The 24,579-nt window shown below is 49.2% G+C and overlaps 3 protein-coding genes and 2 pseudogenes across 6 annotated transcripts; 4 read left to right on the top strand and 1 right to left on the bottom strand.

Moving 5' to 3' along the window:
- The first annotated feature begins 521 nt into the window (after positions 1-521).
- On the top strand, positions 522-2,571 carry LOC103634253 (glucan endo-1,3-beta-glucosidase 7-like; annotated as a pseudogene).
- A 1,023-nt stretch (positions 2,572-3,594) lies between these two features.
- LOC100274090 (uncharacterized) lies at positions 3,595-13,069 on the top strand. Of its 2 annotated transcripts, none has more exons than NM_001148469.1 (10): positions 3,595-3,808; positions 8,331-8,392; positions 8,500-9,016; positions 9,225-9,322; positions 9,413-9,629; positions 9,711-9,899; positions 9,976-10,140; positions 10,754-10,897; positions 11,471-11,527; positions 12,663-12,989. In NM_001148469.1, the coding sequence occupies exons 1-10, from the start codon at positions 3,725-3,727 to the stop codon at positions 12,774-12,776; spliced, it is 1,647 nt and encodes a 548-aa protein (NP_001141941.1). In that variant the 5' UTR covers positions 3,595-3,724; the 3' UTR covers positions 12,777-12,989. The 2 variants fall into 2 exon arrangements, with proteins under 2 accessions (NP_001141941.1, XP_008651123.1); XM_008652901.3 differs by lacking the exon at positions 3,595-3,808 and adding an exon at positions 3,972-4,116 and having other exon boundaries at positions 12,663-13,069.
- On the top strand, positions 4,139-8,324 carry LOC103633056 (uncharacterized; annotated as a pseudogene).
- Positions 13,070-13,104: 35 nt separating the features above from the next.
- On the bottom strand, positions 13,105-13,945 carry LOC542005 (anther-specific protein 3). Its single transcript, NM_001111653.2, has 2 exons — positions 13,517-13,945; positions 13,105-13,361 (listed from the first exon to the last, which is right to left on the bottom strand). Exons 1-2 carry the CDS (start codon positions 13,839-13,841, stop codon positions 13,357-13,359), a joined length of 330 nt encoding a protein of 109 aa, NP_001105123.2. The 5' UTR covers positions 13,842-13,945; the 3' UTR covers positions 13,105-13,356.
- A 1,529-nt stretch (positions 13,946-15,474) lies between these two features.
- LOC100193125 (uncharacterized) lies at positions 15,475-19,909 on the top strand. 3 transcript variants are annotated; one of them, XM_035960376.1, is made up of 7 exons: positions 15,475-15,611; positions 16,652-16,818; positions 16,930-16,994; positions 17,156-17,200; positions 18,794-18,918; positions 19,038-19,146; positions 19,553-19,909. In XM_035960376.1, exons 2-7 carry the CDS (start codon positions 16,671-16,673, stop codon positions 19,586-19,588), a joined length of 528 nt encoding a protein of 175 aa, XP_035816269.1. In that variant the 5' UTR covers positions 15,475-15,611; positions 16,652-16,670; the 3' UTR covers positions 19,589-19,909. The 3 variants fall into 3 exon arrangements, with proteins under 3 accessions (XP_035816269.1, XP_008650870.1, NP_001131757.1); XM_008652648.4 differs by lacking the exon at positions 15,475-15,611 and adding an exon at positions 15,616-16,115; NM_001138285.1 differs by lacking the exon at positions 15,475-15,611 and having other exon boundaries at positions 15,971-16,818; positions 19,553-19,888.
- Positions 19,910-24,579: the final 4,670 nt, after the last annotated feature.

The following is a 24,579-nucleotide window of genomic DNA, read 5'->3' as shown; positions in this document are numbered from 1 at the left end:
TCACTCGATCTAAGTGACCATTTGAGAGAGGGAAAGGGTTGAAAGAGACCCGGTCTTTGTGACCACCTCAACGGGGAGTAGGTTTGCAAGAACCGAACCTCGGTAAAACAAATCACCGTGTCATCCGCTCTTATTTGCTTGTGATTTGTTTTTGCCCTCTCTTTCGGACTCGATTATATTTCTAACCTAACCCCGACTTGTAGTTGTGCTTAAACTTTATAAATTTCAGATTTGCCTATTCACCCCCCTCTAGGCGACTTTCAATTGGTATCAGAGCCCGGTACTTCATTAGAGCCTAACCGCTCAAAGTTATGTCGGGAGCTCACGCCAAGAAGGAGATGGTGACCGGCGAGAAGCCCGCCACAAGCCACGGAAAGGCTCCATCGGGAGAGTCCGGCAACAAAAGGGAGGAATCACCTCCCCACGTCAAGTCGCACCGGAGTGGCGACAAGAAGAAGAAAATGAAGAAAGCCTGTCTGATTACGCGTGTGAGGGTCAGAGAGGAGGGAGGGGCTGTGGAAATGACGGGGAGAAGGGAGCTTCTGTTGCTTGCGCTCTTGGGAGTCCTTCAGCTAGCTCTTCGTCTACCTTCCGCAGGTGAGGGTCTTCGGTTTCGTAATCGACTCTTGTCAGTTCGTGAGAGCTCTATTGTTAGCTGAATGAAACACTTGATAGTACTACCTTTCTCTTCTTATTTTTTCCTTTTTGTTTCTTGTGGAGTTTGAACTGAACTACTATTCGCGATGATGGTTGCCACTTGCCAGCTGCAAAATTCAGTCTCAAATAGAAATTTAGCTTCACTCGAGCTTGCGGTTAAGATGCCAGTGGCACAGTCCAACCTTCTCAGTCTAAATCTCTTCTTGAGCTGTTGCTCTACGCTATTCTTTCACCCTCATCAAACTATAGCTGTCTGTCTGGTCAGACGGCTTCCTCCATTAGTTGTCTCGTCTGATAGAGAAAGGAACAAGTGCTGGTGTGGAATAGGAGTCGTGTCTGCATTCTCTGGAGCTCTCTGAGCCACACGAATCCACGCCCACCGTCCCCTCAGGGCTTGTTCGGTTGCTAGAGGATTGGAGGGGATTGAAGAGGATTAAATCCCCTCCTATTCAATTTTGAATAGGAGGGGATTTAATCCTCTTCAATCCTCCTCAAAACACTAGTAACCGAACATGGCCTCAAGGTGTTAACATGCCATCAGGCCACAACGACATGTAGTGATGTGCGGTGAAACAGACACGGTGACACCATCACCTAATTACATACAGATACAGTTCTACAAATGTTTTTTAATTCACGTGTTTAGACCGGACTTCGCCCTCGACGTGTCGAGCACTCGAGCTTGGAAGTGGCTTATGTGTTCATTGGAGGTCTTTGGAGCACGAGAATTTTTTGAAGAAACGTCTAGCTTTTATGATACCCAGTAGATTGAATGGTTGATGAGTAGAAGAAGTACATTAAGCTGAGACACGTGTATGCTTGCAGCGTCGCAATCCTTCATCGACATCAACTACGGCGAAGCAGCCGACAACCTCCCACTGCCATCGTCCACCGCGCGCCTCGTCAAGTCCACGATCATCACCAAGGTGCGCCTCTATGGGACCGACCCGACCATCATCTCCGCCTTCTTCGAAATGGGCGTATGGCGTCTCCCTCCTCCTGGGCGCCACCAACGGCGACATCGCCAACCTCGCTTCCTCGCCCGCCGCCGCCGCGGCCTAGGTCGCCGGGCACCTCCCAGCCTCATCACCGACTGTCTCCATCGTCTCTGTCGGCCACGAGGTCCTCTTCGCCAACGCCTCGCTCGCGTCGTGGCTCATCCCGGCCATGCAGAACCTGCACGACGCGCTGCCGCCCAACTCCAGTGTCAAGGTGTCCACCGTGAACGCCATGGACGCGCTGGCGAGCTCCGACCCGCCCTCCTCCGGCGCGTTCAAGCCAGAGCTCGCGGCGACGCTCGACCCGCTGCTAGCGTTCCAAAGACCGACTCGTCGTTCCTCATCAACCCGTACCCCTACTTCGCGTACCTCAGCGACCCGCGGCCAGATACGCTGGCCTTCTGCCTGTTCCAGCCCAACGACGGTCGCGCCGGACGCCTGGTCCGGCCTCACGTACACCAACATGTTCGACGCGCAAGTCGACGCCGTGTGCGCCGCGCTGGATGCCAAGGGGTACAAGGACGTCGACATCGTGGTGGCCGAGACCGGCTGGCCGCACAAGGGTAACCCCGACGAGGCCGACGCCACGGTGGAGAACGCGCGCGCCTTCGTGTCGGGCCTCGTGTCGCACCTCCGTTCCCTGTCCAGCATGCCGCGCGCGCCCGACAAGTCGGTGGTGACGTACATCTTCGCCATGTACGACGAGGACCTCAAGCCCGGCAAGGCGTCAGAGCGATACTTCGGGTTGTTCCAGACCAGCCTCGCAGAGACGTACCCGACAGGGTTGTTGAGGAACGGCACGACCGGACTGACACCAGCCACGACCAGTGGCAGAGCTGGGATTTCTCTAAGTATACAGTCAGATATAGCACTTTCATACCGGCTAAATAAATTAAATCGAAAAATACATAAATAATGCCACATATGAACTTTATTTGGACACAATAATTGTAATTGAAATAAAATTGGCTTAAACAAACGATTAACTAATTAAAAATAATAATAGATCTTCATCTCTATAACCAATTTATCAATTGTCTGGGTGGTTTTCGTTAGCAAAACGATACTTGTTTACATCACCTGCAGAAAGCTTAAAGAAGAAAAAAGTGATGTTTGGTTTATTCAAAGTTGAATGTTCTTGTTCCTCAGACAGATTTTAGCCGGAGATTTCAGCAAACCTGATTTTAGCAAATCTTCTAAAGTATCCATATACAATACAATATATCTAAATACTACACACTAGGCTGACCGTCTACTGACGGCAGTCCACAGCCGCTGGGCGCCTAGTTGCCACGCTAACTACGTGTTGTGTGGCTGCTTGTCCGCCTGTACGTCACGTCTTCTCTCTACGCCGTTCTTGGCTACTCTTCTAACCCTAGCTAGATAGTCCAAAAGTAGGGCCCAGGCCCTAGTGGCCATAGGCCTATCTACGCTCCTGGCCACGACGCCGCCGCCAACGACGTTCGCCGCGGTGCTGAAGCCAACACTAGGACAGCAGCCACATGTGGGGTTACAGTATGATACAGGGAACTTTCTAATAAGAGTGCCTCCGTCGGTGCAGGTGACTCCAGCGCAACAAGGCTCGACGGCGGCAGCTTGGCCTTCCGGCCTCTGCAAGCTAGGGTAGGGACGACTACATTAAGAGGGACCACCATAGCTTGCACCACCCTTATGATCTATAAATTTGGAATAACCACCAGACCATATATATCTTAGTATTTAGAAATAAACAATAAAAATATTTGTAGCTTAAACGCCGTTTCTCACGCTCCCCGTCTCGTGGCAACGCACCGTTACGACCAGTAGATATATTATTTATAGAGTTTAGTTGAAAATACAGCGGAGGACAGAGAGTGTGGAACTGTGGATCGTACAACTCAAAGACTAGCAAAGAGGTCAGGTGACCGGCTCACCGCTCGGAGTCGCGGCTTCAGAAATCAGAATCAGAGCACCTGCCTCTCTTCAGTTTGTTGCCGTCTCTCTCTCTCCTCTTGACGCAACTCCTCTCCTATCTTCTCTCTCTCCATCGCTCCCTCCTCCGCGCCGCGTTGGCACCGAACCCTCCTGTCATGGCAAGGCCGCCGAAGGAGGCGATTGATACCTTCATCAGCATCACGGGGGCGGACGAGGCCGTCGCCGTACGCAAACTCGAGGTACCGCCCAAAGGCCTTTCCCTTTTCCTTTTCACTTCCCCCTGTTCAATTCAGACTCCGGAATCTGGCGAAATCGGTTAGGCTCGTCTTCGATGTGGTCATGCTGGGGCGAGCGTTAGGGCTTGGTGTCTAATCGTGTTTTCGGGTGTGTAGCGGATGGAGTTGGGGTTTTGGTGTGATGCGACGAGATGTCATCGGGATCAGGTGCACCAGATTTGCATGCCAGCCTTATTAACCCACATGGCTTTTTGAATCGTGGAGTCATTAGCAATTGCTGGAATTGGTGTGCAGTTACGGAATGGATTTTGGTACCAACTCTCCTGTCTCGTCGCTTTTTTTTGGTCCCCTTTCTGTTTTTTTATCTTTAGTGCCTGTTTGTTTGGTCGGAATTGAATCTCATTCTAGGAATATCATTCTAGCAGTTAGATTCAGTTGGAATTAAATTATCTAGAATTATATTAATTTCAATTTTTTTGTTTGGATGTGCAAAGAAAGTAATTTTTAGAATTGGATTCTAAATAATTGTTTGAATAATCAGAAATTCAAATGAAACAACATGGCACTAGTTTACCAGATCCGATTAAATGTTGTTCAGTTGTTCTGCAGTTGCCGCATGTTCGGTTTGCAAGAACAGTGGATGAAGAAAAAATGCAACAGTAAAATCAAACACACCTTGACGTCGACGGTTGATCAACAATCAATATTACCTATGTCAATCTCTCAGCAGTCAATTTACATCATCTGCCACCTTCCCTTGCGAGCCGCCGAACCCTCCCATCCCGCTGTCATCGTGGCTGCTGTGTATACTATCAGCGGCGGCTGTGCTCATGAGCTGCTGCTTGATCTCCTTGTAGTTGTACTCCACCGACACCTGCTGATGGGCTTGCTGGTGAGCATCTGCAGCTGCTGATCAGCCTGCAGTTGTCATGCTTCATTCTGCTGCCGCCGTTGTTGTAGCCGAACAAGTAGCCGTCGAAGCCCAGCTCCTTGCCATGGCCATTGCCGTACTGTGGCTGCTGCTGGCTATGTGCGCAGCCGCTGTCCCATGAGCTGCAGCTTTGCTGGTCTCTGCCGAACACGATCATGCTGCCACTCTCCTCTTTCACCACATGCTGCTGCTGCTGAAACTGCTGCTGCGTGTGCAGTAGTGACATTGGGATGCCAAGGCTGGCGATGCCGGGGCTTAGCATGTAGTCTTGGTGTCAAGGTCCGTTATAGCGATGGCGGTACTGTAGCACGCCCTTAGGTTGGTTAGATAAAGATAATGCTCGTTTGGGATAAGATTAGAATTAGAGATAAGATTAGATCTAGTGCTTAAAGGTCAAGTAACCCTCTATATATAAGGAGAGAGATTGTATCAATTGAAGGTAAGCAAGAGATTAGAAGTAAATCCCTTCTCTCTTGTCGGCCATGGGCAAAGCCTTGCAGCCGGCCTCCCCAGCGCCCTCTAACCCTAGTCGTCGCCCTCAAACCCCTCGCCTCACCTCCGTAACCCTAGATCCATAACAATCTAGTATTGGAGATGTCAGGCCCTCCACCCACCACCGCCTCACCTTCGGCGTCCTTTGCGCCACCACCGGCCGCCTCAGTCCCTGCCCTTGCGTCACCGGCGACGACATCGACCCTCACCCTGGAAGTCGTAGCCCAAATGGTTGCCGATCTCGGTCGTTCCGGGGCGGCCATCACCGTCTTCCTCTCCAATTTTCCACCGCCACGGCACACATCCCATACCACCCTTCCGCCGCCGTTGCATGCATTGCCGACACCACCGGCATCGGCCCCGCTCTCCCTTCCAGGCTCGATCCGCCCACCCAGCGCCTCGACGGTACCATGCCTGCACATTCATCTGTTGCCCATGCCGCCGTCACCTTCCCCTATTCCATCATACGCCATGGCTATTGGGGGACCCTAGTACACCATGCCTTCGTCGCAAACACAGATTGCGACATCAGGTGCAGTTAACCCTCAGGGAGGCCTACCCCTTTACCTCATCTCCATGCCACCATCACCATCACCAATTCCATCGTACGCCCTCTCATCCACAATGGCGCTGGAATTCACGATGTCAACGTCTTCTTCACCGACCCCGTCGTTCACCACCCCCATGCCTATGCCACCACAACAACACTGTGATGATGTCTTCTACGGGGGCATGGATGGCATCCGGGCATCGACGACGTAGCTACAGGTGGTGGCACGCTGCCTCCTAGCGCGTCGGGAAGGACATCACCACATCTTCAAGCGGTGGTGCATAGTCGTCCCAGCAACCTTGCAGCAGCTCACGAAGAAGAAGGCAATTGCGCGGGCGAGTGCTGCAAGGTGTCAGCGGCGGTGCGATTGCAGGCTGCGGCGCGTGGCCTTCTAGTGCGCCGACAGATGCTCGAGGCAGCCTTTGCGGGAGTCGAATTCGGCACACGGGGCCGCGACCTTGCCTTGTTGGACGGCCATCAGCAACCGCGCTGGCCCGCTGTCTCCAAGCACGAGCATGGTGCGTGTCACGCGGGCGACGAACTCCAACTCTACGACAGCGGCGGTAGGGAAGGCGCTCCCCTCCTTGTCATCGGCAAGGGCGTACTGCTTAGCGCTACCACATTCCGCTACCGGCCGACACGAGGGCGCCTTCGCTGGTCATTGTTGTGACCTATTCCAGGTGGCCATCCTTGTGCTCCCCTTTCGTTTAGCGTCCATGGGATTCAGGTGGCTACACACGTGCAGGTCCATGCGCGGAGGGTGTCCGTCTTATCTTAAAGGGTCAAAAAAAATAAAGAGTCGTGGTCTAATTCAGATTTGGAATAATAAAATAAGGCGAGATGTAAAATCTTTCTTTTTAGGTGTTAGGTTTGTGTCTAGCGGAGTTATCATTAGCGTCATCGTTAGGTTGCAGCTCGAGGACGACCTCTTGTCCAGGAGGGGTGTAGTGTCAGGGCCCAAGAGGGCCTGCTACAGTGACGGCGGTACTGTAGCACAACCTTTGGTTGGTTAGACAAAGATAAGGCTAGTTTGAGATAAGATTAGAATTAGAGATAAGATTAGATCTAGTGCTTAGAGGTCAAGTAACCCTCTCTATATAAGGAGTGGGAATGGGATTGTATCAATTGAAGGTATGCAAGAGATTAGAAGGAAATCCCTTCTCTCTTGTCGGCCGTGGGCAAAGCACCGCTGCCGGCCTCCCCAACGCCCTCTAACCCTAGTCGTCGCCCTCAAACCCCTCGCAGCCCATCCAGTGAACAGTACCGCGGGTATTGTAGTACTGTTTATCAGCGGGTATTGTAGAACAGTACGCGCCTCCCCAACCAACAGCCCGGCGGCGCCCAAGTGTCGGAGTCCTGGTCCTAGACCTCAAACCTACCACTCGTACTACTTCCGTAACCCTAGATCCATAACACCTGGTGTGGCAGTGGAAGTGCTAGTGCAGGGATGATGGGGTTGTAGTGGAGGGCTCCGTAGGCACTGGAGAAGAAGCTGTTGTAGGTTGCCATGGGTAAAGATGGCAACATTTGTTGGAGCATCAGGTTGAGGCTGGGCTGGTGGTGCTGCTGCCGCGGCGCGGTGAGGTTGTCGGGACGGTGGCAGAGAGGCGTCGGGAGGAAGGGAGAGGAATCCTTTTCCATCTTTAGAGGCTAGGAATCAATTTTGGCTTTCGATTCGGGTCAGGAAAGTAAGTAGAATGTTGATTTCCGATTCCTAGAATCAAATTCTAATCCAGCCCAATTCCGAGTTCCGACCAAACAAACTGACCCTTATATAATTGTCATCAAAAGTGTCTCTTTTGTTTCAAAAAGAAGGTTCAATTTCCGTTTCACTCAAGTGAAAAAGGGTCCATGTTGGTCACAGGGCATTCAGTTTGATTGGCTCATTCTGTTTAGCAGTATTTCTGTATTTGCAGAAATATCTCGCTTTTACATATGGGTGTTTATAGTTACAATTCCACGATAAGCCTGTTAGAGTGTTGGCTACATTTGAATATTTGATATACTATCATCCAATGTGCTCGATCCAATCGTACAATGGAACTCACATAACAATATTGTTACCTTGCTATTCCTATTGTTTTATTTTTCAGGTGTCTAGATACTGTAACTCTTATCTTTAGATACCACCTATGAAGTGGTAGTTAAACTGCAGCACTATTTTGCTTCACTTGACTAAAATAGGGTTCAAATTGGTCACAGGGTATCCAGGTTGGTTAGCATCGTTTTCAGTATCTGGTCCAGTTTGCTGTCCATGTTCGAAATGATTACTTGATTTATTTTGCTTGTACTATCTGCAGACATTTCCTGTACTTATTTACATATGAGTGTTCATAGTTACATTTCCAATGAGCCTGTTGAGTGTTGTCTACACTTGTTAGTTGTTACCATACTATCATACAATGTGGCAATGTGCTCGATTGATCTTAAGAGCAAAATCACATAACAGTTTGTTAGCTTTCTATGCTATGATTTCTCTTTAAGAAAATTCTATTTGCATCTGTTTTTACCTATCATCTAGTCATAGTGGCTAACTGATTAATGTAATCCAGGAACATGGTGGTGATCTTAATCGAGCAATAAATTCACATTTCAATGATGGAGACAGCATATTGTAAGTGTTTCAGCTTTCCTAAACATGTTTTCTATCATTCTTTGGATATCGAAGTTCGTTCCTGGCACTCATACTGTCCAGAGTAGTAACATGTTTATTGTTTACAGGAACGGAATCAGTCAAAACGCCATGCCTGCTAGTCGTGATGATATGATGGACCTGGATGGACCACTTGATAATACATTTCAAAGATCTTTGTTGCCAGAGAGTTTCCGTGCCCCTTTTGCTCTAATGGATCCAAATTTCCAGGACCAATTTTTTGACAGAGTTGGCTCCACTGATGGTGTCATTCGTGAACCGCTAGTTTCACATCCAAGAGAGGTGAGGGAGATACCTATCGAAGTTAAGGATGGTGATCCTCAAACAGGTTCATCTGGCCAGGATGTTACTGGAAATGAGTCTTCAAATGGCCCTGAAGTCCCTGAAACTATCATAATTGATGATGTGGACGGTGGATTGTTATCTGCACCATCTGTTCCACATCCTATTATTCCTAGCAATACATCTACTGTGCCAACTGCTCCTCCATTGGTTCATGTTAATGACTATGATGAGGACATAGAAGAGGAAATGATTCGGGCAGCAATTGAAGCTTCAAAGAAGGATTCTGAAGGACTGGCAAATGTAAGCTAGCTGTGTGCGTTTGTGCTTTTTCTCTCCAATACCGATGAGTGCATGCACATATTTTTCTCCACCATCTTTTGCGAATCTTCAATTTTGCTTTAGGACGTCTGTGTGCATGTTCACTTGTGTGTCTGTGCTCATATTTTGTCCCCAACATGCTTACTTGAACCTATCTTGATGTCATCTCTAATTTTTCAATAATCATCAGATAGTCGAGCAAGGAGGCCAGCATCAAGAGGAAGTGAATTTGAGGGACCATTCTTCTGATAAAGCAGGCATGGAAACCGCAAATGGAATAGTTGAGAGGTGAATGTTAACTTTACTACCCACCTCTTCACTCAGGCTACCCTACTACAGTATCATTTGATTCCTTATACATGCAATTTCCTTTTGGAGGCAAGGACTAGCTTCAGAAAAGGCTGGAACATCTAGGCAACCAATAGATGACGAGAGCTTCCAGGAGGAGGCTGAAGATGTAGAAGAACAGCCGTTAGTTAGGCGTCGTTCTCGGCGTGCCCCTTCTGAGGACAATGAATTACCAAAAATAGTGCACCCAGGTGCTAGCCCTGTTCTGAACAATCACCAGTATAATGGAGATGATTTCCCATCTGAGGTATTATATAATCTGTGGTTCCAATGTGCGCTAAGACATTAGATGGATTTGTTTAATTTCTGACGTCTTTTTACAATAAAGTGGGGTGGCATTTCTTCTGAGGAACATGATGAAGCTGTTATGCTTGAGGCTGCAATGTTTGGTGGAGTTCCTGAAGGACCAACATATCCTTTCTCTATGCCTTCTCACAGAACCTCTACTTATTATCCCCCAATATCTCATTCTCCATCACCAGCATTAACTGAACAGCGGTTATTACGAGAGCAGCAGGTTTGAGGTCTAAGATTTATCCATTGCTCATAATTGCCACTATGGGTGAGCACTTTTATAAATTTTAAATTTGTAGGACGATGAGTACCTTGCATCGCTACAAGCTGATCAAGAAAAGGAGTTAAAGGCCCTACAGGAGGCTGAGCTCCGTCGCCTTGAAGAAACAGCTGCGAGAGAAGCTGTTCTTGAGAAACAGAAGCAAGAGGAGGAGGAAAGGCGTAAAAAACAACTTGAGGAAGAGGTATCTTTCTGTCACATGTAATCTGCAAGGTGAAGGGTTTATAGTCAACTATCTTAAACACTGGAATGCTAGACTACAGCATCAGTTCATCAGTGTGATCATATAAAACTCAGTTCTCCTTTTGTCTTATGTTTGGATGTATATTGGTTTAGGTTTAGGTTGTGAGTTGTAGTCATTATATTAATGTCATATGTTTATTTGGGAGTTGGGACTGTAAACCGCTGTCTTCTTTACAGGAGGTTATGACAACTAGCCACTTCATCTCACCAATTTCATTTTGGCTTAGGGTCTATTTGGATCTCATTCCCATATTGAAGTTCTGGATTCTATAGTGAATGTAGAATCTGGTTTCTGGATTAAAAAAATAATAAGTGGGTGTTTGAATCTTATTCTTATAGTGATCATTGCCTCTGCATAGTGAAAATCTCGCCAAATAATGGGTTTGGGATAGATAGCTGGATTCTAGAATCCAATTGTTTGGATCTCATTCTCATTTTTCTTAGGAGATCCAAACAGGACTTTTGATCAGTATTTTCATTGTTTATGGTTTTTTTTCTTGCCTGGATATTTGACTACTATTTGTCATGTTGTCCCTGATGTTTTGATTAAATAGGAACTAGAGTCCAGTCTCACTTCGAAGCAAGCATCATTACCACCGGAACCGTCTCCAGACGCAGAGGGTGCTGTGACAGTTGTAGTCCGAATGCCTGATGGTAGTCGACAGGGGCGCCGCTTTCTCAAAACTGATAAACTTCAGGTAAACAATTTTGAGATGCTTGAATCCAGAACAAAAACTAGGGATGAAAGTGGGTATCCAAATTGTTAGGATAAATTCAATATTTAATATATATACACACATATAGTGTGTGTGTGCGCTCGTGCGTGGGGGTGTGGGGGGGGGTGGGTGTGTGTGTGTGTGTGTGTGTGAAATTTGATGGTAATCTTTTATTATGTTATCAAGCACATTATTACAAATAAGAATAGAATTGTGCATAAATTTTTTTATATTATTTGTTCCCTACAGCAAAAAAGTTGAAAAATATTTGTATCTGAATTTTATATCTACCATTTAAGATATATGATAAATTTGAGATTTACCTTTTATGAATCTTTACAAGCCCAATGCTAAGAACAAGAATATGAATTTGCTTAGCATATTCTATATCCTATTTATTCCTAATTAAAGAAAAAAGATCAAAAAATGATTTCTGAATAAGTATCCATTTTCACCCCTAACAAAAACATATGCTAGCCGAGTAGCCGTCTTTCCTTCTTTTTTCTTTATATTTTATATCCAGTGATTAATACTTTCTTGCTGGCTTGCCTGCAGTTCCTATTTGATTTCTTAGACATTGGGAGGACTTGCAAGCCAGGGACCTACAGATTGGTAATTGTCTACCATTCGTTTTTAATGAAATTTTGTGTTAAAAATAACTTGTCAGTTTCCTGTTTTCTCAAATAAATCAGATCGAGTTGCTTTATTCATAAGTCAGGGTATGCTACTACGTGGCTTTTGAGCGATGTTTCATTGTCTCATGGATGCTTCTGTAGCATTAAACGTGAGAGTTTAATCTCACCACAACAAGCATGGGTGATCACAAGAAATACAAAACAGCCAACTAACCAAACATTATATTAGCAAATGCAACTTACTTATAACATGGCAACCAAACACAAACACATTGTGCACACTTATGCTGGCTTAGTCTATCCTGCATTAGACCCAATGCAGTGAATTGCTAGTGCAAGCAACCAATTGCTCCCGTAGTGTTTCCTTTTGCTTCTATGAAGGCTATGAACTGTCAGGGTTTATTCTAGTGATCTATTTATCTATCAGTCTTACTTTGCTTCCAGGCCATCACTTTCCTATGTCTGATATTCTTAAGAAATGTTATAAGTAGTTAGGTTGGTTTCATATCATTGCTCTGAAATGGTTTGCAGAAAAAATAATAGAAACCGAAATCCCCTTGGGACCCTTCTCATTTCCCAGGGTGAGTAATCCCTAGGGGTAACATTTGAATAAGATATTTAGTTACATGTGGGGGGTTTTCCCTCCCTAGGTTTAGCCTTCCAAACTAGCCCTGAAACTCGTGCTTTCCTGGGAGCATTCGGGCAAAATAGTAACTCCCTCCGTTCCCAAATAGTATTCGTTTTAGTTATGATTTTTCTTTCTATATTCAAATGGAGGATGATGAATCTAGACACCCATAAAACAAATATTGTATGAATCCACTAATTATCTAAAACGAATTTTCATTTGTGACAGGGAGTATATATTTGGCTGGATGGTGTTTTTTTATTATTGTACTCATGCATCATCTATGGCCATTACATTACAGTTAATGACTGGTGACCAGGCAGCTATCCTTGTTTGAAAGTCCCTGATCCAGAGTTCAAGTCTTTTTAACTATGGAACATTGACGCGTAGTCAATTCTTTGACGAGTTTTCTTGTGGCACCTTTTCATTCTACTGTTTAAATCCGCCCAGCCTTGTACCTTTTTCAACATTTCGTATCATGCAGGTGAGGACATACCCAAGGCGCACGTTTACCAACAGCGAGGGTGACGTATCATTCAGTGATCTTGGCCTAACAAGCAAGCAGGAAGCCCTGTTTCTAGAGCAGATCACGGGGTAGAGGATAATCGTTAGGCATGGTTAGAGATACCACAGCTGGGCAGGAGAATTTTACACAAAATACTTGCACCATATCGCCAGTGAAAACTCGGTCTGTCAAATTGGTTGGGTTGGTCGAAGAAAGGTTAAAAATTCTTTTGTGGCGCCATGTGTCGTGACGCATTGCGCTTTGCATGCAAATTGGTTGGGTTGGTCGAAGAAAGGTTAAAAATTCTTTTGTGGCGCCATGTGTCGTGACGCATTGCGCTTTGCATGCTTTACGTTATTATATATATGCGTGATACTTTATACCTACGCATGCATGATGATTCGTTTCAGTGAGCCCTGCTGTGCAGAGTGGGTTCTGTATTATTGTTGGTTCTTTGAATCAAAGCGATGTTGCACATTGCACAGCCACAGGCCGGTCGTGTGCGTACAAGATCGCAAAAGGGCACGCGACCCTCAAGAGTTTGCTTTAGCATTCACTACGAATGACGGAATGAGGACACCGAGTCGACTCGACGCCGGTGGCCTTTTATTATTCAGCGTGTTTGGATCCCTTGCCTTTTGCCCAGTGCATCGCACTGGCTATCATCAGCTCATTACTCTGCACGCATGACAGCAAAGAGCAAATCATCAGCACGGCATATAAAAAACGACAAATAAAGACACATTTTTCATGCGTGGCGGATGGCGGCATGGCGCAGTGTGTGTCATTCATGGCGGATCAGCACGACAAATAACTAGAGATGGAGGCCTTACGGCAGCTGACTGGCGGGAGGCCGCACTTGGCCGGCAGGCTGTTGATGATGCTGAACGTTCCGCAGGCGCAGTCCCTGGACACGGCCCCCAGCGCGGAGCAGCACTCCGGCCCGGGCGCCGGCGGAACCTGCCCCGGCAAGGGTGGCACGCTGTAGCGCAAGCAGGGGGCCAGCCCGCGCAGCTGCCCCGCGCACGTCTGCTGCGCCTCGGCGCCACCGCCCAGCCCCGCTGCCAACACCAGGAGCAGCAGCAGGGACAGCGCCGCGGGCAGGCCGCGCGGCTGCACCTTGCCGCCGCCGGCGGCTGTCGTCGTCGTCGCCGTCATTATTCCAAACTGAAAAGCACCGGCCGACCTGACCGTCGTCTCGCGTACGCGGACCAGCAGCGTGCGTGCTGCTTCGCACGTACTGGCTCTGGACTGGGTCGCGGTGTGCGTGTGCCGTGTGCGCGCGCTAACGGCGGGATTTATAGGCGTTCATTAGTGACTGTGGCCTCGAGAGCGACGGCGGCGAGCCTCGCGTTGCTCACCTACGTCTACGTGCGCGGCGGCCGCGCGTTTGGATGGAGGAGCGCCTTGCATCGCAAGCGTGTGAGCCACCGAACGTGTCACACACGCGTCGCGTACGCAACTTGCTCGTGGGCTCGGTTGGACTGACGTTTGGAGCGGCAACAAACAAGATGCCATGATCGCGATGTGTTGGGCCAATGCGGCGGGCATCGCGACGATCGCGGCCCATCCAGCAAGGAGGCGGCGCTTTGAGTTGGCGACACACATTGGCTATCACGAGGCTTCATGGCCCAACACATGTACAGTACGAATAACTGAACCTCGCTAGGGGGGAAACCGGGAAAAGCGGTAGTACCTCGGTCTACAAATACAATCAACATTCCGCAAGTTGAACGCTCCTTTCATCGGAGCTAATCTTTATATTGTTCTAACCATAATATTGAGATCGAGTTGTGTTTTTAAGTTGTAATTTAGGTTTTGTCTATTCATCTCTCCTCTAGCTAACTTTCACTATGACCGACTGATCGATGGAGTTGCCGAGCGATCGCCGTGATTGTTATCGGCTGAAGTGAGACTAGGCCAGTCGATGTTGACCACGGTGTTGGAGCACGCATGGTTAGTGACCTATCTTGATTGGTATCTACCATCGGTAGCTGACTTGGCATTACATGATTGGTCGGTGTTATTTTTTTAAAATTTTCAAAAAGTCTAGAAAAATAAAAAAAATTGAATCCACCAGGTAAATAGAGGGGTGCAAATAGAAATTTACAAATAATTAAACAAAAGCATCGTAAATAGCAATATAGAACACATATAATTATTTTGAAGCACACCACATATAATTTTTAGAAACACATAGTTCATAATGTAATATCAATTCATATTTTCATATGTTCACATCTTTTAAAGAACTCCATTCAGTTCCAGTGGCATAAACATAACATAACTATATAAGTCAGGCCAAACAATAGTAAAATTCTAAGTTTGAACAGCCACACTTGACAAAATAAAATTTAGTATATGTTTAAACATCTAATGAGCATTAGACTTAAAGAGAAGTAATAAAAACCAGCATTTGGTAATCACCAAAATCATGTGTGAAAAAAGATTTAAAGTTAGTATTCTAAGGTTTATTGACTCCCGTAAGTGAAAAGTCAGATCCAGATTCATTTTGTTAGTCCCTTCGTCTCAAAATATTAGTCGTTTTAGCTCTTGATTTTTACGTATACATTTAAATAGAGGATGATGAATCGTGACGCATATATAAAATAAATACATTCTTTATTATATGAATCAACTAAAATGGTAAAACGAATTTTATTTTAGAATGAAGAGGGTATTATTTTACGGAACAGATGTAGACATATAGGTGAAATTTTACATCTAAACACATCCATTGGGTACGATTGATGGCTACGTATAGCACAACAGCCACTCGAGGAGCAGTCGAAATGGGTTTGAGTGCCAAAATCCTGCGAGATCCATCACCTGGAAGCTACTGTTCTGGACGTACCTCTTGGTTTTGCTCGTGCGCTGTGAGCCACACCACAGCCACTATCTGTGCGACGAAGACCTGCCACCGGTTTGGTGAGTTTACAACTCCCCTTGATGCCACTTGTGAGTGAACCTAGCAGGCTAGCAACCTAAGCACATTATTAGTATTTAATTTGCTAAACAAACGCTGCAAGGTGATGTGACGTGTTCATGGACAGCTAATTCCAGATGCGTCATTACAGCATCCGTAGCTTATCCTGCGGATTAGGGCTTATAAAATCGAGTTTAGTTAACGAGAACGATATGAAAAATGAAGCAGTTGCATAGTTGAGGACTTGAGACAAGAACAAGGTCACCGAGAAACAGAAAAAAAAAAGAACAAAAAGGAAGACAGCGAAGTTGTCTACATCACTTGACTTGCGAGCGACCGCGGCTCACGTCGGCTGCATAAATTGCTTCGTAGACTAGTACCACACAGTTTGCGAGAAGGGGAGAGGTAGAGGTTCCGAGGTAGAGAGATAGAGAGGAGGAGAGGGAGGGCGAGGCGGCGGATCCGTCACTCCGTTCTTCTCCGCTGATCTGGAGGAAGGAGGCGAGGTACGCACTGCTATCTCCTTCCAGTTCGTTCGAGAAGACGGTCGTTGGGTGATTCGGCGGGCGCTCCTGTTCTGTAGTAAAGTTGTTTGTTTTTTGTCTCTTGTATGTTTGGTTTCTTGATCGGAAACAGAAGTCCCAAATTCTTTCTTTTGCTTGGTCAAGTGCCAATTGGGAGGCAGAACGGAAGACAGAACCTCCATGCGAACTTTAGTCGCGCTGATTTCGATGGAATCGGAACTGATTTAGGTGTATTTTAGCTCTGATTGTTCTTGGCAGGAGTACAATTTTAGTAGCACCGTTTGATGGTACGGTTCTTCTGGGTGGTAAATTGCCCTTCCTGCGACGCGATGTCAGACTTCGATCTCTGTTGGAAGACGCTAGACATTGCAGACATAAATATTTTTACTGCAATCATGAGCTCGAAATCCAAATGTTAATCAGTTCACAGTTCAGACAATCGCTTGAACATGTTTAAAAGCTGGACGAGGTTTCATCTACTCGATTGAATCCTCGTCTTCGCCGCTAAATCGTTGCAGGGGAGTTGCAAATCCATCAATGGCCACTCCAACCACCTATTCAGTCCGCATATCCTCGGAGACCCACAAGATTGAAGCCTGGGTGGTGTCTGACGAAGCTTTGGCCAGGCAACTGCAGGAGGAGGAGAACACGCGTGACGCTGCTGCCGACACCAGAGAAGTCGCCGGTAACAGCTCTCTGAATCTCCCCCTTATTCAGAAGTGATTGCGTTAGTTACTTAGCTGTAGTCAACTAACACGGTCACTGGCCACATGTCCATCCTTCATTTTCTATTCAGGCAATGTACCCTTGGAGTCATCGTCACCGGCTGTTGAGTACAGGCCTGCACAGAATGCAGCTCAGGTTTGTTGTTTGGGCACTCTTGTCTTTGAACCTTTTGGTTCATTGGGATTGTCGTCTTACTCTTACATGAAAAAGACTCCATTTGTCTCAACTTACTCTTACACGAAAAGGACTCCATTTGTCTCAACTGGAAATGTGACGATGATTTGTATCCACATTAGGTTGCAAGGGAAGACAATGTGGACCCAGATAATATGTCATATGAGGTATGCTGATATTGTTTCCTGTGATGGAGTGGAAAGAATGATATGAAACTCTCATCTCATGTAGGATATGCTAGTAGGCAGTAGCAAAGAGAAATTATTTTCGGAATTTTTGTAGTAGAACAAATAGCTTGGAATGGAATGAATGATCTGAAATTCTCATCTCATGTAGGATATGCTAAGCTTCAAATTACTTTTGGGGTTTTTGTATAGAGCTAGTTTTTTTCTTTCCCTGAGGGCTAACTGAAAATCTGGTGCATTATTTCCTATCAACAGACTAAGTGCATCCAGCTAAGATTGAATGTACATCTCTGGGGAGGCTTAACCTTTTTAGAAAAACTAAATGATTGGAAGGGATGCTAAGTTCGTCAGCAGTCTATCTTTTCAAGTACTCTTTGACAATATAATATTCAGTGTATACAGCATGTGATTGGAGTCCAACTATCCAAGCATATATGTCAGTAGGTGAATATTGATGGAAGAAAATGACACAGCGCTTCCTTTTCTCTGTGGACATTGTGCTAAGAGCGAAGTGCATCAACAGTCTCTAAACTTGTTTGATGATGTCCCCTAGGTCCTAGAACTATTAATTTGTAGTTTTATCTCCCAACTTGCTAAATATGTCTCTTCAAGGGGGAAAATATGTTTTGCAAACTCTATCTCTTGGTGGAAAGTGGAAACATGAAAACTCGTTCAAAATACATATTTTGAGGTCAATTTTACTAACCAGTGTGTAACTGCCCATCTACCATTTCTCTCCTCTCTCTCATAAATTGAGCAACACCCACAAGGGTGGACCGGTGGAGCAACATCTTCAAAGATGTTTGGGCCTTGAGTGACACAAAGCAAGTTCGGGGACCTAAAACTACAAATTAGTACTTTTGGAACCTGGGTGACACCTCTGAACAAGTATAAGGACCGCTGGTGCACTTCACTCTTGTGCTAAACCCTAGTGCTAGTGCCACTTCTAGATAGTGAATCTTGAGACCACAAAGCTGAAGTATTCTTTAGTGCCAATTATATGGTTTGGTCCATTCCTGTCCTTGAGTCCTTGTGCACTATACAGTAGAAACAAGGGCAGGCTAGTGGAGCTAACTTCAGGGTTTTCTTTGAACGGAATGCAGGAACTCTACCTTTCAATTAATTAGAAAAAGAGGGTTTATGTACAAGCAACAGATAGAAACAGCGTCTTTGGCCAGAAACAGGAGAAAAGGAAAATGAAAACTCTCCCTGGATGCTAACTATAGCGTTGAGTTAGGTTCACAAACTTGAAAAGTTGAAAAACACATAAGAGCATGTTGTTTTGAAATATATAAGAGTGAGCAGATCAAGCTGACTTTCAGGTTATAGAACAAGAATTAGGATTAATACATTCCAGAAGCAGCTGGGCTAGGCAGCAGCAGCAGCTGCTGCTGCATCTTTCAGCTTTAACTAAAATCTACTCCCTCCGTTCTTTTTTATTTGTCGCTGTTTAGTTCAAAAATGAACTAGCGGGTGACAAATATTCGAGAACGGAGGTAGTATCACTTATGGTGGATTTCTTGATAATATTATTTATATGGAACTCTCATTTAGTTTATTCTGTAACTGCTGTAGCAACTACAAGCATTAGGGGAAGCAGTAGGAATTCAGTCCAGAGGGTTATCTGATGAGCTGATATCTTATTTGGAGCCATTTAGGAACAAGTGCACTTTCTTCTCCAGGAAAAAGAACAGTGAGGAGTATGTAACCGCATAAATTCAACTTTGCCATATTTGCTCATCCTTTAAAATTTAGAAGTAAAAATTTTGAATCGTTAAGTTGCTGACAGATACATCGCTGCACTGTACCTTCCCTGCAGATGTGTGATCTGCAAGACAACATATAGAAGCCGGCAGAAATTGATAAGACTACCCTGCAGCCACTGTTATCACGCAGATTGCATAACTCGTTGGCTTAAGATCAACAAGGTAAAGTTCTGTTTTTTGAAATACAAAAGGAAAATCTTCCTTTTTACAGATGGTAGTATATGCTTCAAAGGTTTAATCAATTTTTCTGCTGATTATGAATACCTTGCAGTCTGGGGCTACCATGGGGGGTAGTACAAATCAATGTTTAGGAAAAGGAAAATTTTCAATACTAGTGGGTAAAAAGCCAAAAAAATAATCTAAGATAAGCACCTAATGAATACTTAGATTATATAATGCATCCTAATAATTTGTGTTGTTTATTTTGACTCTTAACTTATTTAAGCTGGATTGTATAATCTAGAGGGTAAACAAACAGGACCCAACGCAGTTTCAGGGCATGTGTTGTTTGAATCCATTCGGTTTTCCATTAGAGTACCACCTGATCTCCACCTGTGTGTTTATTCAGGCATGCCCAGTCTGCAACGAGGAGGTGTTTGGATGAACTGCAAGGTTCCTGGCAGATGCTGCGGTTTCATCGTTACTTGCTTGCGGCATGCTTTTGAGAAGACGTTGGACGCATAAGGTCCATTGTTTGTGATTATGTTGTGAGCCTAGTTTGGTGCCCTTTGCTTAAGAGGACTGGCTCTGCCCATGCATGGGTCGGTCTACACGTGTGCTAGTAACTGGACCAGGTCGCGTTTTGTGATGCGTCTATCCATCTTGGTTTTATCACAAATTGATAGATCTGTTGTGTGGGTAGTTTGGTTGCCGTTTTCTGAATATAATGGATGGTGTTTTTGCCCCCTTTTTGGGAGAAGTTCAAGCAAAGAGCAGTTCAATACTGTCGGCGTTTCGAGACCGGGGGTCCCCGAGCCGACGAGTGAAGTGTCGCCGCGTGCCCCAGCCCAGATGGGTCGACGCGAGGCCGAGCGCGAAGGGGGGAAAGCGAGGAGGCAGGAGATGGGTCGTGAGAGAGGTGGAAATCCCGCGGCCTTCGTGTTCGTCCCGCGCTCAGGTCGGGTGCGCTTGCAGTAGGGGGTTACAAGCGTCCACACGGGGGAAGGAGCGAGCGGCCTCACGCGAGCGCCCGTCTCGTCCTCGTTCCCGCGCGGCCGACCCTCTCTAAGAGGGCTCCGGTCCTTCCTTTTATAGACATAAGGAGAGGATCCAGATGTACAACGGGGGTGTAGCAGAGTGCTACGTGTCTAGCGGAGGAGAGCTAGTGCCCTAAGTACACGCCATCGTGGCGGCCGGAGAGATTTTGGCGCCCGGTTCGTGTGATGTCGTGGCCGTCGGAGGAGCGCCGGAGCCTGGTGGAGGGACAGCTGTCGGGGCCGTCGAGTCCTTGCTGATGTCCTCTTGCTTCCGTAAGGGGGCCAAGAGTCGCCATCGTCAGGGAGCGTGCGAGACGCCATCATCGCCTATCTGGCGGAGTGAGCCAGATGGGACGCCGGTCTTGTTCCCCGTAGCTTGAGTCAGCTTGGAGTAGGGTAATGATGGCGCCTCCTGTAGATGTGGCCGGTCCGCGCCCTGGGTCGGGCGATGTGGAGGCTCCTCCGAGGTCGAGGTCAAGTCCGTCTTCCGTGGCCGAGGCTGAGTCCGAGCCCCCGGGTCGGGCGAGGCGGAGTTCGTCGTCTTCTGGGGCTGAGCCCGAGTCCGAGCCCTGGGTCGGGCGGGGCGGAGTACGTCGTCTTCTGGGGCTGAGCCCGAGTCCGAGCCCTGGGTCGGGCGGAGCGGAGTTCGCCGTCTTCCGGGGCTTAGCCCGAGTTCGAGCCCTGGGTCGGGCGAAGCGGAGTTCGCCGTCTTCCGGGGCTTAGCCCGAGTCCGAGCCCTGGGTCGGGCGGAGCGGAGTTCGCCGTCTTCCGGGGCATAGCCCGAGTTCGAGCCCTGGGTCGGACGGAGCGGAGTTCGCCGTCTTCCGGGGCCTAGCCCGAGTCCGAGCCCTGGGTCGGGCGGAGCTTCCTATGGTGTGCGGCTGGGCCTGACTGCCTGTCAGCCTCACTCTATCAAGTGGCACCGCAGTCGGAGTGGCGCAGGCGGCGCTGTCTCTCTATCAGACTGGTTAGTGGAGCGGCGAAGTGACGGCGGTCACTTCGGCTCTGTCAGCTGAGGGGCGCGCGTCAGGATAAAGGTGTCAGGCCACCTTTGCATTAAATGCTCCTGCGATTTGGTCGGGGTTGCTTCTTGGCGAAGACAGGGCCTCGGGCGAGCCGGGAACGCATTCGCCGCTGGAGGGGGGCCTCAGGCGAGGCGGAGATCCTTCGGAGTCGGCTGCCCTTGTCCGAGGCTAGGCTCGGGCGAGGCGTGATCGAGTCCTTCGAATGGACTGATCCCTGACTTGATCGCACCCATCAGGCCTTTACAGCTTTATGCTGATGGGGGTTACCAGCTGAGAATTAGGAGCCTTGATGGTACCCCTAATTATGGTCCCCGACAGTAGCCCCCGAGCCTCGAAGGGAGTGTTAGCACTCGCTTGGAGGCTTTCGTCGCACTTTTTTGCAAGGGGACCAGCCTTTCTCGGTTGCGTTTTTGTTCCGGTGGGTGCGCACGAGCGCACCCGCCGGGTGTAGCCCCCGAGGCCTCGGAGGAGTGGTTTGACTCCTCCGAGGTCTTAACGCCTCGCGCAATGCTTCGGCTGGTCTGGTCGTTCCCTCATGCGAGCTGGGCGTAGCCCGGGTGTACGGTCGGGTCCCAAGTTCTCGGGCTGGTATGTTGACGCTGTCAACGGTCTGGCCGGAGCCGGGTTTGCGAGAGCAGCCCCTGAGCCTCTGCACAGGGCGAGAGGGCGATCAGGGACAGACTCGACTTCTTTATATACGCCATTGCGTCGCCTTTCCGCAAGGAGGAGGGGGGAGAGCGCCATGTTGCCCTCGATGGGCGCCGAACATGGTGTCTCCGGTGAGCTGCAAGCGGGTGATCCGAGCGGATGCCCGTGCCCCATTCGTTAGGGGTCGGCTAGGGGCCCAGAGGCGCGCCCAAAAGTACCTGTGGGTGATCTGCCAGACCCGGTCCCCTGGTGACGGGGTCCGAGGGATCGATGCCTCCCTCTGATGGGATTCTGTTACAAGATCGTTCCCGCTGGTCTCGGAAATGTCCTAGGGTACCTCGGGAGCGCAGCCCGAGCCTCGGTTATGTATCGAACGTACCCATGGTCATCCCTCGCTCTGTGTCTGAGGCAGCTGTGAACCCTTCGGGGGCCAGCCTTCGAACCCCTGATCAGTAGTGGGCGCGGAGCCCGAGTAGCCTGAGGCGGCCGTTGAACCCTTCCGAGGGGCCAGCCTTTGAACCTCTGACCAGTAGTGGGTGTGGAGCCCACGTGCTCTGAGGCGGCTGTTGAACCCTTCTGAGGGGCCAGCCTTCAAACCTCTGATCAGTAGGGAGGCTCGGAGCCTGGTTCCTTCACAGGGAAGGATCCTTTCTGGGGTATCCCCCTTTCTCGGTCCCTGTTGCAAGAGAGAGAAAGAGGAAAAAAAGGAAAAGGATACGAAATCGAACGACGCGGCGTACCTTTTTTGACGTGGTCGTTATGGCGAAGGCGAAGCGTCGCTTGCTTCTCCTGCCAGAGGCGCCGCCTGTCCTGCCGCGGAGTTAATGCGACGGGGCGAGTGGTTCGCGGGGCAGCCGTTGCGCGTGCGCGAGCCGTTCGAGGAACGGAACACGGGCGCGTTGTCTTCACGCCGTGAGAGAGGGTTCTCTCGCTGCCCCCGGATGGGACGTAAGCTTGGCTGACGACGTGACCGCTGCTTCTGCCTGCCTGCCATCGCCATCACTGCCAGCCCAATTTTGACCGCATTTGACCGTCGCGCTTGGCATTGCAGGGTTGCCTCGAGTCGCGGTATTGTCTCCGCAGTCGAGGAGGCGTGGTAGTGGCGTGAGTGGTGGTGCAGTTACTCACACGTAGCAACCGGCGCACCAGTTGCATGACGCGTGGGCCTGGTCCTCCAAGCTGGGCGCGTTGGAAGTCGGAGAGGTGCGCCCACCTGGCGCGGTTGCATGCCGCCTGCATGGCTGCCCGCCCTTTCGCGTGCTGGTCTGGGCAAAAGTGGAGAGCCATTTGTAACCGCTGGGCGGTTGTACGCACCGCGCGCGGTGGTTTGGCTTCTTCTGCCCTGGGCCGGCTTGCATGACGCGTGGGACCTAGCCCCCGCGCCGTGGGGGAGGACCTTGGAGCGTGTTGGAGAAGACTCAGCCCACAATGGCTGGGGACGCAAGTAGGGAGAGTCGCCTTTAAAAGGAGGGTGACCCTCTTGGAAGGCGACCGTGTCTTCGCGCTCCCTTATGCATCGTATCTTTCCACCTTCCAAGCCCCCGGATGGGGGACATCCGCCGTCTTTCTGCTTCGTCGGAGGAGGAACGCAACTCTACGGGAGTTGGTACCTTTCAGCCGTCGTTCGGCTTCAAGGATTTTCATCATGCAGCCCGGCTACACCCCTCCGCCGGCGGTCACCCAAGACGGTGACCTCCAGTTCGATGGAGGGGGAAAGCGAGCCGGGCTGCGGCCTCTGCCCCTCCCTCAGCCTCAAGGATTTTCATCACCCTTGCTGGGGCGGAGGGCGAGGCGAGTTGGGAGGCCGCCTCCGCGTGGGTCGGTAACCCTTTTCTTCCCCCGGCGTCTGGGGGAGAAAGGCATCTCCCAGCTCCGCGGAGGCTTCCCCCAGGCATGCCGGGGTAGGCGGACTGCCGTTGCTCAGCCAGGGTGCAGCATTCCGTCCTCCGCCCGGACGATGGTTGCGCCGTGTGCGGGCCGGCCGCGTCCAGGCCTTCCTCGCGCCGACAGCCGCATCAGTGGTTCGCCCAGCACGTCGTGTGCCGCGAGGGCGGCGCTCATGTTCTGGGCGGCTCCGGCGAGGGCGAGGACCCGTCGGTGCGCTTTGAGGCGTCTGGCGCCCGCTGGCGCGGTCCTGAGGTGGCGGCAGCTGGAGAAGGCTTCTTTGTCAAGGAGATTGCCAACTCCGCCCGTACCCCTGGACCTCCGTCTTCCGGCCTGAATGGCTTGTTCTCGTCCTCGGTGAGCGAGAGCCCCCGTGCCGTAGCGCCCGCCTGGAAGCCACTGCTGGAGCTGCTTCTCCGCTTGGGGCGGAGGTCATCGTTGCTGCTGCCAGAACGGGCGGCAGCGAGCCACCCGTCGGCCTTCTGTTGCTTCGCAGGCCCCCCAATCGCGTGGGGTTGCTCGTACCTGCGGAGGTGGAACCGGAGTTCCGTTTGTAATGGCACTTTGAGTGCCGGTGTTTTTGTTCATTGTGGTTGTCGAGGCCTGAACATGTATGTAATTTCGGCACGGAGCCGTGCTTTTTCCTCATTTTCGAGCACTAAGACTCGCCTGTTGGTTGTCTGAACCGCTTCACCAAGCGCGAGTCGCCTCGTGTAAAGGCGACGAGTGAGGTATCCGTATCCCGGAGGCGTAGGAGTCCCTCGGCTCGGCCAGCCTTGTTGTCCGAGGCTTCCCTCGCTTAGTTAGAGGAAAGCCCTCGGCCGCTCTTCGATGAGCTGAGG

This window comes from Zea mays, chromosome 7, assembly GCF_902167145.1.
Source record: "Zea mays cultivar B73 chromosome 7, Zm-B73-REFERENCE-NAM-5.0, whole genome shotgun sequence".
In the NCBI taxonomy this organism is placed as follows: Eukaryota; Viridiplantae; Streptophyta; class Magnoliopsida; order Poales; family Poaceae; genus Zea; species Zea mays.
This window is presented reverse-complemented; position numbering and strand designations above follow the sequence as displayed.

Coding starts and splice junctions, on each gene's coding strand:
- LOC100274090 (XM_008652901.3), top strand. CDS start 3,997: ATGTCATCGGGATCAGGTGCACCAGATTTGCATGCCAGCCTTATTAAC. Junction 9,900..9,975: donor GGTTATTACGAGAGCAGCAG/GTTTGAGGTCTA, acceptor TTAAATTTGTAG/GACGATGAGTACCTTGCATC. Junction 10,141..10,753: donor AAAAACAACTTGAGGAAGAG/GTATCTTTCTGT, acceptor TTGATTAAATAG/GAACTAGAGTCCAGTCTCAC.
- LOC542005 (NM_001111653.2), bottom strand. CDS start 13,841: ATGACGGCGACGACGACGACAGCCGCCGGCGGCGGCAAGGTGCAGCCG.
- LOC100193125 (XM_035960376.1), top strand. CDS start 16,671: ATGGCCACTCCAACCACCTATTCAGTCCGCATATCCTCGGAGACCCAC. Junction 16,995..17,155: donor CTGCACAGAATGCAGCTCAG/GTTTGTTGTTTG, acceptor TATCCACATTAG/GTTGCAAGGGAAGACAATGT. Junction 17,201..18,793: donor CAGATAATATGTCATATGAG/GTATGCTGATAT, acceptor TAACTGCTGTAG/CAACTACAAGCATTAGGGGA.